The sequence below is a fragment of the Trachurus japonicus genome, chromosome 6, assembly GCF_045865225.1.
Source record: "Trachurus japonicus isolate A0001 chromosome 6, Traja_1.0".
Classification (NCBI taxonomy): domain Eukaryota; kingdom Metazoa; phylum Chordata; class Actinopteri; order Carangiformes; family Carangidae; genus Trachurus; species Trachurus japonicus.
Window position 1 is genome coordinate 31,796,361 of NC_140912.1, and position 12,412 is coordinate 31,808,772.

Genomic DNA, 12,412 nt, shown 5'->3' on the forward strand with positions numbered 1-12,412 from the left:
GTGATGAGCTGTCTGAGGTGCCGACCCCCCACAGCCCTGGTCTTGGTCTGTGAGCGCCTGCCTACCCTGTCCTACAGCCTCAGTGTGGATCAGTAGAATATCAGCCTCATGTCTGCAGCTCAGTATCAACACAACTTTCACATCACATTCATCTGAGCACAGAAATAAAACAGAGTCTGACCTCAGAGTCTCCAGTCTACAGTCTGGACTCTCCAGAAAACCACTCAGACCCTTCACTCCTGAACCCTGCAGCTTGTTGTAGGTCAGGTCCAGTTCTCTCAGGTGGGAGGGGTTGGACTTCAGAGCTGAGCCCAGAGAAGAACAGCTGATCTCTGACAAACTGCAGCTCTCCAATCTGAATAAAAAATAAGAGAAGAAGATGAAATGATTGATGATTGATCAGATGTGTCCTGATCAATGATCAGTGTGTAAATGAGTAGAGGGACTTTGTCCTTGTGTTGTTGTGGATCATCATCATGTGGCCTTCTACACACATCATCCACATGTCAGCACAGATTCATCAGCTGCTGCTGACCTCAGATCAGTCTGTCAATATACAATCAATATCTGATCAATACCTGTTGGACTAAACACTGACTACAACTCTGATTCAGGACTGAACTGGATCAAAGACACACACACACACACACACACACACACACACATACACACACACACACACACACACACACACACACACACACACACACACACACACACACAGCTGCAGTGATCAGATCATTGATTATTGATCAGACTGAGTGAAATGAGCTGAAAGTGAAGAGTCATTGTCAGTGTGAGAGAAGAACAAGTGGAAACATGAGACAACAACTATTTCAAACGTCCTTCATTCATGACATCAAAGTCAATGATTCAAGTTCTGAGTGAAGATCAATCAGGTTCAGTTGTGGATCAAAGATCTAAGATCTACAACAGTAACAGTCAGTGAACTGACCTCAGAGTCTCCAGTCTACAGTCTGGACTCTCCAGAAAACCACTCAGATGCTTCACTCCTGAATCCTGCAGGTAGTTGGAGTTCAGGTCCAGGTGTCTCAGGTGGGAGGGGTTGGACTTCAGAGCTGAGCCCAGAGAAGAACAGCTGATCTCTGACAAACTGCAGCGCACCAATCTGAATAAAGAATAAAAGCAGTGAGTTGAGGACAAAGCTCCTTGTTGACAGCGTTCAGTGTCTCATCATCTGTTCAGAGCTGAAGAAGCTTCAGAAAGAACAAGTTTAGAAAATCAAAGTCCAACAGCTGAAGCAACAGGAAGCAGGTTAAACAGTCACATAGAGAGAAAACAGCTCATTAATATTCATGAGAAGCTGCTGCTGCTTCAACACAGACGCAGTGACTCCGCCTCTTCACCTGTCAGCTCCACCTGTGGCTCCATCCAGACAAACTCATGTTGTGCAGCCACATTGATCAGAGATTTACTGACCATGCTCAAGACAACAAACATGTGAGGCTGAACTCTGTTACCATGACAACTAACGTGTAGAAACACATGTTGAATGGAGCTCAGAGACAGAAAAACCTGAAACACACCAGCTTATTATGGGATGTTGGCTTTGAATGTTTCAGTATAAACATCACAGAGCCTCAGGAAAGAGGTGGAGCCAGCAGCTATTGATTATAGATCAGTTATTGTCTGATACATCACATGTGTTTCTGTAGTGGAGGTGAAACATGAAGAGAAACAGAGACTGGACTAAAAACCAGTGAGGTGCAGTCAGGGCTTTGATTTATTCACTTCATCTAAAGTTGGATTCTTTTGGACTTTCAGATAACTTTACTACAAGTTCAATGTGTCAGAATGTGGTGATTTTCATGGTCTAATAAAAGCCAGTAAACAGAGCTAGCTTCTGTCCAGGCAGCAGCTGCACAAACCACTCAGCCATGTGTAGTATTACAGAGCAAAGGCCCAGAGCTGCTCTGCCTCTTCTGTCAGTACGGTGTGTATGTGGCTGTTTGCACATGTGCAGTAAGTTCCCACAGAGAGTTCACATGGAGGTGAAAAGGCACAACGCTACGCTGCCTCTTAACTTAACTGCTCCATGTCTGAGCTGCACTTCTGTTCACGTTGCCTTGGTGAATGGTCAACACACAGACGTGTCCCCTGGCTTTTTAGCCTCCAGCAGTTTAGCAGCTAATTCAACTGCAGTGATGCTCCACTGGAGAGGTGAACACCTTAATGAGCTTTCATCTGAAGAACAACAGCAGCTTTTATCTGACGGGAGACCAACGCCTGAGCTACGGTGGCTAACAGTTAGCAAGTTTTAACCTACTCTCTCTCTGACACTTAGAAACTTTTACACACACACACACACACACACACACACACACACACACACACACACACACACACACACACACACACACACACACACACACACACACACACAGTCCAGGTTGTGTGTATTCTCTGTTGTAAACCTTGTAATAACAGCTTGTTGTGTACAGTTAACATCCTTGTTGCTCAGGTGTGAGTGTGGATTGTGTTAAAGGTTTGTTGTGTGATGTGAGCGGTGCTCCAACATGTGATCCTGTTATTGATCTGAGTTGTGTGTTAATAACAGCTGATGTCAGGACGGCATGGATTGTGGGGAAAAGGTGTTGCACATGTTTAAGACTTGGATCTGTGTGAACCATTGTGCATGAATGTGTTTGTTGTGAGGTTGTTGTGTGATGAGCTGTCTGAGGTGCCGACCCCCCACAGCCCTGGTCTTGGTCTGTGAGCGCCTGCCTACCCTGTCCTACAGCCTCAGTGTGGATCAGTAGAATATCAGCCTCATGTCTGCAGCTCAGTATCAACACAACTTTCACATCACATTCATCTGAGCACAGAAATAAAACAGAGTCTGACCTCAGAGTCTCCAGTCTACAGTCTGGACTCTCCAGAAAACCACTCAGACCCTTCACTACTGAATCCTGCAGCTTGTTGTCGGTCAGGTCCAGTTCTCTCAGGTGGGAGGGGTTGGACTTCAGAGCTGAGCCCAGAGAAGAACAGCTGATCTCTGACAACCTGCAGCTCTTCAATCTGAATAAAGAATAAAAGAAGAAGATGAAATGATTGATGATTGATCAGATGTGTCCTGATCAATGATCAGTGTGTAAATGAGTAGAGGGACTTTGTCCTTGTGTTGTTGTGGATCATCATCATGTGGCCTTCTACACACATCATCCACATGTCAGCACAGATTCATCAGCTGCTGCTGACCTCAGATCAGTCTGTCAATATACAATCAATATCTGATCAATACCTGTTGGACTAAACACTGACTACGGCCCAATCCCATTTCAACCCTTGGCCCTACCACTTACCCCTACTCCTCCGTTTTGCGTGTTCACGTGTAGGGGTAGGGGTGTCCCAATTCCCGTTAGGACAGAGGGGTAGGGGGAAGTGGTAGGGCTACATACCCCTCCAAACGGAGATTTTTCAGAGGCACACTCCAAACGGAGGGGTATGAAAAGTTTCCCAGAATTCATCTTGAGGCAGCCGGCAGCGGTGGCTGTAAAACGAAAAGCTGTTTTATTTCTCACTGTAGCGCTGTTGCTTCGTCACTTTATTAAGTTTTAATATTTTTTCATGCGAGAAAGTAACTGTTTAGGTCCCAAATGTGCGGTTAGTTTATCCAAATGACGGCTGGTTAGAAGTTTGCTCCGACGTTTTTTCGGAGAAGTGAAGCTCCAGGAGGAGCGGCTCCTCACAGAGGCAGCCACCTGCTCTGCAGCGCTGCTCCGCCTAGCTAATTAACTTACCCGCGGGTTTTTAGAGGTTTACCACCGGCTGGTTAAATTCTTTTTAGCATTTAAATGTTGGTCTCATTGATGAAATCTGACAATTGTGGCAGTAGCATTAGTTTATGTGAATGAAAAGTGAAGCTTCATGTGTGTACCAGACAGAGAAGCAGGCAGCGCTGCCTCTGGGCTCTGTACGTACAGAAATCACCACATTTACATCATTAAATAAATGTTTTACAATTAACCGATCAGCCTGCATTACGTTTTATCTTATTTTATTAGGTTTATGGTACACGGCTATTTGATTTCTGGCAAAAGCTCGCCGCATCAGCTTACGTAAAAGCCAGTGGAGACTACGTGATGACGTATGTGATTGTTGAAGGGGTTTCCCAATTCGTAGGGGTTGACTTTCTACTAGGGGTGCAATGCATTGCAATGCATCAAAATTCTACGGCGCGCAACACAGCAAATTTTTCATCAGTCATGAGATATTGAACAACAGATTTTATCGGCTGCTATGTGTGTATTATCACTCTCCTGTATCTTTGACATAAATGTCATTAAATAAAATAAAATTGAATGGTACGGGGTATTGGATATGGCATTTTCAAACCTGAAAAAGAAAACATAAATAACTTCTAGGGCTGCCCCCAAAAATTAGCCGACCAAAATTTCATTGGTCGATTGGTCACAGGAAAAAAGAAACAAACCTTTGGAGTCGTCTTGTCAATATTAACTCAAAATCAATATGACTGAACTATATGAAAGACTATGGGGCTTTTATTTTGAAGGGCCAGATACAGGAAGTCGTGACACTTTTTGTTGTTGTTTTTTTTACACAGCACGGTAGGTCTCTCTCTCTCTGCATCAGAGACCCCCCAGCCTGAGCTCAGTCACTCCCCCTCCTCTACTGTGTTTATTGGTGATAAACGGGCATACTGCCTGTAGTAACGGTAAAACCCGACCGGCTTGTTGAATCTCGGACCCAACACGGCCGGACTCAGGAGCGCTAATTAATTAATTCTCAACCCGACCACGGGTGAAAAAAAAGAAAAAGAAAGCCAGCGGCAACACTGCTCCTGCTGGTGCTGCTGCTTAGCCTGTAGCTACAGGCTGCGCATGTTGCTGCTCCAGAAATGCCCCCGGAGGTAATTGAAACTTCACAACTTTATTTGAGGCCAGAAAATAAACAGTGACATAATCGATTATGGCACGTTGCCGCATCGATGCTGAATCGTGCATGTCCCGCATTGCAATGCATCACCGAATCGATTATTGTTGACACCCCTACTTTCTACCCCTACCCCTTGTAGCTCCATTTCAAGGGGCGAGGGGCAAGGGGTAGGGGTAAAAAAGTGAAATGGGATTGGGCCGTAACTCTCTGATTCAGGACTGAACTGGATCAAAGGTTAAAGGTCCAGACCTGATCCAGGACCACACACACATACACACACACACACACACACACACACACACACACACACACACACACACACAAACACACACACACACACACACACACACACACACACACACACACACACACACACACACACACACACACACACACACACACACACACACACACACACACAGCTGCAGTGATCAGATCATTGATTATTGATCAGACTGAGTGAAATGAGCTGAAAGTGAAGAGTCATTGTCAGTGTGAGAGAAGAACAAGTGGAAACATGAGACAACAACTATTTCAAACGTCCTTCATTCATGACATCAAAGTCAATGATTCAAGTTCTGAGTGAAGATCAATCAGGTTCAGTTGTGGATCAAAGATCTCAGATCTACAACAGTAACAGTCAGTGAACTGACCTCAGAGTCTCCAGTCTACAGTCTGGACTCTCCAGAAAACCACTCAGATCCTTCAGGTCTGAATCCTGCAGCTTGTTGTTTCTCAGGTCCAGGTGTCTCAGGTGGGAGGGGTTGGACTTCAGAGCTGAGCCCAGAGAAGAACAGCTGATCTCTGACAACCTGCAGCAGCTCAATCTGAATAAAGAATAAAAGCAGTGAGTTGAGGACAAAGCTCCTTGTTGACAGCGTTCAGTGTCTCATCATCTGTTCAGAGCTGAAGAAGCTTCAGGTCCAGAGGCTGTGGACACAGTCACAGTGGCTCAGGAGAAACTGTCCACTGTCTGAAACTGACCTCTTACCCCTCACTGACAGTGGAGTAGAGGGGGTCGAAACACTGCTGTTCCGACTCCCCGCCCCCGCAGCTATCCCTGGTTCTGCTGAACCAGGTGATGTTGTTTACACTCTGCATTGTGGCTTGTCTGTGAAACGCGCACTGCTCAGGGACTTGGCAGATCTGTCCCACTTGCTTTCTCCATCACTCCGTTGAGGGAGATCTCCATGGAATAAAAGACATACACATTTTTTCTCTCCCTCGCTCCCCTCGAGCGCGGCTGAACCCGGCTTGAGCCCACTTCATGGGCGCGAGGTTGCATGCCGTTCTCTCTCCTCATTGGATAAAACTTGTAGGTTACGAGAAAAGTTTTCTCCTCGGCTCAGAGCAGAGCAGAGTGACTGACAGACCCGTGTTTCGGTCCAAACACTCTATGTAAGTGATTGCTGTCGGAAGATATAACTATTTAAGACTTATATTAACACAAAAATATTGCTTACTTCTGCTTTAAGTTTAGTAAAAAGACCAGGTCGAGGCTAGACAGGCCAGAAGCATAATAAGCGTTATTTATTATTATACATAGCTATACTATGTCATATTATTTACAGATCTCCCAAACTTCAAACTTTATTTATTTATATAGCACCATTCATACATATAAAAATGCAACACAAAGTGCTTTACGATGTTAATAGACCCCCACAGGTGGATCAAACTACTCCCAGCATGGAGGGCCCCCCGTGAGGAAAACACTGGAGCTAGACTTTAAAGAAATCAACATTAAAAAGATTAAGAATAGAGAGGCTAAAAGAAAATACCTAAGATACAATACATAAAACTATATCCTAAAAGTTTCTAAAAAATATTCTAAGGTCTGAATAAAACCATAAATAACTAGTTACAAAGGAGTTTAAGAGCAGGATAAGAAGAAATCAGTTAAAAGCCAAGTTAAAAAGGTGTGTCTTGAGCCTGCTTTTAAAAGCATCAACAATGTCTGCAGCCCTGAGGCTCTCTGGCAGGCCATTCCACAGACGTGGGCTGTAGTGATAAAAGGAGGCCTCACCATGGGTTTTTGTCCGGACACTTGGGATGACTAAAAGGCTGGAGCCGGAGGACCTCAGGGTCCGCGAGGGTTGGTAATGTAAAAGCAAATCAGATAAATAAGAAGGCCCAAGACCATTAAGACACTTAAAAACTAATAAGAGAACCTTAAAGGAGCTTGAGGCAAGATCAAGGAATAAAACTCATTAGCGATACAACGGCTGTAGCGGCCGTCAGGGTTACTGCAGCCATCAGCCAAGCTGGTGCGGGAGCACGCATCAACTCTCCACAGCAGTGCAGCTGATGCTGTGACAGTGACACTGTGGCTGAATTGGAAACGGCATAACGTTACTATACCAGTGTTTTCCATTAATCAGCCGCCACAGTTTCGTTTGGGTTCGCCGCAGCAGTCTCTCACAGAAAAAAAGAACAGCTTCACTGTCTCTCATCTCTGCCAGTCAGCCCCTCTACCTGCTGTCTCTCTCACGACACACACACACACACACACACGTCGCGCTTGGCTGTTAATAAACAGTAAATGCGCCATGCCGCGCTCATTGTACAGTGCTCAATTTACCGCGACACCCGGAGGTTGACCGCCCAGGCATCAGGTCAGCACCGGCCGCCGCCACCTCTGTGAGCCGCTGGTGCCGCTCGGCTGCTCTAGTGGCTCTGCTCCTCCGAACACGTCGGAGAATTTCCTTACAGGCGTTGTTTGGATAAACTGACCACAGATGAATCAATCGGCTCATTGTAAAACTATTTATTTATTTATTGAAGTAGCCTAAATATGGTGATTTTTGTAGGTACAGATCGAGCCCCAAGGCTGCGCTGCTCACACACACCTGAAGCTTCACTTTTCATTCAAATGAACTAATGTGACTGCCACAGTGCCACTGTTAGATTTCATCAATGAGACCAGCATTTATCTCCTGAAAACAATTCAACCAGCCGGCAGAAAACCTCTAAAAACCTGTGGGGAAGTTACTCGGCTCGTTTTCTTCCCTGGGAGGAGAACAGAGGTTGCCCGGCCGATGAGCTCAGCTCCCCGGCTGCAGCCTCTGTGACGAGCCGCTGCTGCTGCTGCTGCGTGTGTGTGGCTCTGCACTCCTCCGAAAAATGTCGGAGCAAACCTACTTACAGACGTTATTTGGATAAACTGACAACAGATTAGGACTCTAAACTGTCACTTTCTCACATGAAAAAATATTAAAATGTAAGAAAGTGACGTTATTTCTCTACTCGCTGCTCACATAACTGTTCAGGCTGCAAGACATCCGCCGACCGCTGGTCGCAAGCGGTTGAAAGCCGAAGCTGTCGAGGACGTGCATGCAGCGTCATTTGACGTCACATCCACGGACAGCGCGGGAAATTCGGACCCAGAATTGCAGCGCATTATGCAGCACACAGCCTGTTCAAGGCAACGGAGAGATACGCGAGTGGGCTCATTCTTTTTGGTTTTTAACGCTTCATCGCCCATTAGCAGTAAAAAACTTAAAACGCAAGTGCATTTCTTCACAAATCTTGCCTCATGAACCTTTAAAATCGATCCCAGTCAGGGGTTGATAAAGTTTAGTTCTTGGAATTCTGTGCATTAGAAAGAACAGTTCTTTTAAGTATTATTTGGGTCCGGGCAGCTAAGCTGCCGGGACACTATTGTATTCCGAGGAATTCTTCTTCTTCTTCTTCTTCTTTCTTTCTTTCTTTCTTTCTTTCTTTCTTTCTTTCTTTCTTTCTTTCTTTCTTTCTTCTTCCAATGAAGTCATATTTCTCATGGGCGAAAACTCACCAAACTTTACAGAAACATCCAAACCCATGCCAGATTTACTCAACTCCAAGGACAATAAGCGTTTAAATTTAAAAACTTTAAAAATTTCTACCAAACCAACGGTAGATGCTACAGTTTTGAAACTTCACCACAATGTAGCCTCAATACTGCTGACACTTTTGTCCACTTAAACTTATTACAAATTATGAAGTCCATCACTCTGTTTTTTTCAATAACTGTAAAACTTTAAAATGTATCTCCTCCCACAATTTTTGCTCAATTGACACCAAACTTGCTACAGAGCATCTCCAGACTATCCTCAACAAAACTTGTTTCTCTGACTTTTGATTAAGCAAAAATTGAGCCTACAGTGCATGAAAACGTTTGACTGTAAACAGTACTGTAAACATATACCATCAAATCCTTGCTAAATACATTTTCAATCTTCCTGAAAAAAATTGAGAATATTCTGGAGTCATGGTTGATGAAGTTTGGCAAATATCAGAATGTTATCCGAAGCTGTCGAGGACGTGCATGCAGCGTCATTTGACGTCACATCCACGGACAGCGCGGGAAATTCGGACCCAGAATTGCAGCGCATTATGCAGCACACAGCCTGTTCAAGGCAACGGAGAGATACGCGAGTGGGCTCATTCTTTTTGGTTTTTAACGCACCAAACCTTACAGAAATGTCCAACCCCATGCCAGATCCTGCATGTATTATCAGATTTTTGTTTAGATAACAGAATTTCTGACATTTTGACCATTTTTGGAATCTGCCTTGACAACAGCTGCCCAGGCATTGACTCCCTGAGTGGATAAATGAAGCTACACAGCAGGTCTCACTACCAGCTAATTAGCTTGGTGAGTTAAGAGCTGGTTCTTGGTGTCAGAGATTGTGAGTTCGAGACCCAGCAAGGGTGATGATGATGATGATGACAGATCAAAATGTCAGATATCCTCAACATGAAACAAGACAGTTGTACTGATGGTGGCATCACAGCAAGCCTCTAAATTTAAAAATCCAAATAGCTTGGACTGGACCATGTGCGAAGGCTCCTAACATCTTAGAGTCACAGTAGATGTTTAACAAATACATATCATTATTTTACCTCAAAAACTGATTTTTCTTTTTACTGTGGTTTCAAATCTGCCTACACGACAGTGAATGGCTTACTCAATTTGTGAAGCCACTGTTGATTTATGGAAAAACATCAACCAATATTGCATATCCGTAATTATTATAATGGAAAGAATACTATACACACTTTACACTATAATGTAAATTAGAAGTGTAACGCAAAAAAAAAAAGAAGTATTTTTCCCCCATCAACAAATACAAATACAGATCCAAATACCGGCTGCTTTGCACACCCCTAGTGTCCACAGTGGGATCATCAAACCAACACTGTTCTCTGAGCTACAGGACTTTAACCTGACCTCTCACACTGGGAAGCTGCTTTGACCTTTGACCCTGAACCAAGCAAAGAGGGAAAACTCAGATCTACATCACATCTGCTCAGCTTCAGCTACAGTGGCTGATCCAGCTGTTCTGTTAGCAGCTTCATCTGAGAGCCAGCTCATCATCATCATCATCATCATCATCATCATCATCATCATCATCATCATCATCATCATCATCATCATCATCAACAACACACTGACCTCTGAGTGACCTCTGACCCTTCACCTTCTACCAGCTGCAGTAACATGGAGTCACAATCAGTCGCTGCTTCAAACTGAACTTCACACATTTGAACTGAACACAGACAAAAGTCCAACAGGTCCAGTCAGTGAACTCACCTCAGAGTCTCCAGTCGACAGTTTGGACTCTCCAGTCCAGCACACACAACCTTCACCGATGAATCACTCAGGTCATTGAGACTCAGGTCCAGTTCTGTCAGGTGGGAGGGGTTGGACTTCAGAGCTGAGGCCACGACTTCACAGAGACTCTCTGAGAGTTTACAACCAACAAGTCTGTGAAGAGAGAAAATATCAAATGTGTCAGAATCAAATCAGATGAAAACTGCAGTAAAAACACAGTTGATGTATCTGATGATGTGATGAACATCTGAGCTTCAGCTCATCTTCTCTGACTGAGGTTGACAGGACACAATGATCCTCATCACTCTCACAGGATGGACGGGACCCTGAAGCAAAGCCTGCTCACTCTATCTCTATCTCTATCTTTATCTCTATCTCTTATGTAATGTTTTCAAAGTCAAACTAAAAATAATGAGAATAAATGAAACTGTGTTTGTCTGAACTATTGATCTAAACTACTGATCAATAATGATATTGATCATGTCTGGACTCACTGAGCCTTCCTGCAGTTCCTCACAGCTGGGATCAGTCTCTGTCGTCCCTGAGTTGATGTGTTGTACTTGCTCAGGTCCAACTCGTCCAGAACCTGCTCTGACATCTGCAGCATGTAGGCCAGAGCGGAACACTGGATATCAGAGAGTTTCTTCTCTGATCTGTTCTTTGACTTGAGGAACTGTTGGATCTGCTGATGAACTGACTGGTCCTTCATCTCTGTCAGACAGTGGAAGATGTTGATGCTTCTGTCAGGAGAGATTTCATCAGTCTCCATCTCCTTCAGGTTGTTGATGGTTCTCTGGATGGTTTCTGGACTGTTGTCTGTCTGACCCAGCAGACCTCCTAACAGCCTCTGGTTGGACTCCAGAGAGAGGCCATGAAGGAAGCGGACAAACAGGTCCAGGTGAGCACTTCTACTGCGGAGGGATCTCTCTAAGACTATCCTCAGGAAGTCATCCAGGGTTAGAGGACTGTTATTGACCGGGGGATGACTGTTACCGATCTGTGGATGACTGTTATAGATCGGGGGATGACTGTTACTGATCAATTGATGACCATAATTGCTCAATGGATGACTGTCATTGATCAATGGATGGCTGTTTGCATTGATTCCATCAGAGGAAGGCATTGTGCTCTTCTCTCTCTCTCCGTAGTCTTCTCCCAGGAACTTCTTGAGAACCTGCGTGTTCTGGTTGGTGAAACAGTGGAACATGTAGACTGCAGCCAGAAACTCCTGAACACTCAGATGAACAAAGCAGTAGACTGTTTTCTGGAAGATCACACTCTCTTTTTTGAAGATCTCAGTACAGAGTCCTGAGTTCACCAAGGCCTCTGTGACATCCAGACCACACTGCTCCAGGTCTTCTTGGTAGAACATGATGTTTCCTTCCTGCAGCTGTTCAAACGCCAGCCTCCCCAGCTTCAGAAGAACTTCTCTGTCAGCCTCCATCTGCTCCTGTAGACTCGTCTCATGTCCCTCACCGTACTTGTTCTTCTTCCTCTTTGTCTGGACCAGCAGGAAGTGTGAGAACAGGTCAGTCATGGTCTTGGGCAGCTCTCCTCTCTGGTCTGTGGTCAACATGTGCTCCAGAACTGTAGCACTGATCCAGCAGAAGACTGGGACTTGACACATGATGTGGAGGGTCCTGGACGTCTGGATGTGTGAGATGATTCTTCTGGACAGATCTTCATCACTGGACCTCCTCCTGAAGTACTCCTCCATCTGGGCGTCAGTGAAGCCTCGGACCTCTGTTACCCTGTCAACACATGTAGGAGGGATCTGATTGGCTGCTGCAGGTCTGGAGGTGATCCAGACCAGAGCCGAGGGAAGCAGATTCCCCTGGATGAGGTTTGTCAGCAGCACGTTGACTGATGACGTCTGTGTGACATCAGACACAACCTCCC

The 12,412-nt window shown here is 45.0% G+C and overlaps 1 protein-coding gene across 1 annotated transcript in view; it reads right to left on the reverse strand.

The window, feature by feature from the left end:
- Positions 1 to 12,412, reverse strand: part of LOC146986472 (uncharacterized) — a 185,693-nt gene that overhangs the window by 73,009 nt on the left and 100,272 nt on the right. Inside the window, exons 19-22 of the mRNA XM_085780483.1 lie at positions 5,571 to 5,744; positions 2,866 to 3,039; positions 956 to 1,129; positions 182 to 355 (exon numbers count right to left, since the gene is read on the reverse strand). Of these exons, the coding sequence (XP_085636609.1) occupies positions 182 to 355; positions 956 to 1,129; positions 2,866 to 3,039; positions 5,571 to 5,744 (696 nt within the window). The remainder of the gene's footprint in view (positions 1 to 181; positions 356 to 955; positions 1,130 to 2,865; positions 3,040 to 5,570; positions 5,745 to 12,412) is intronic.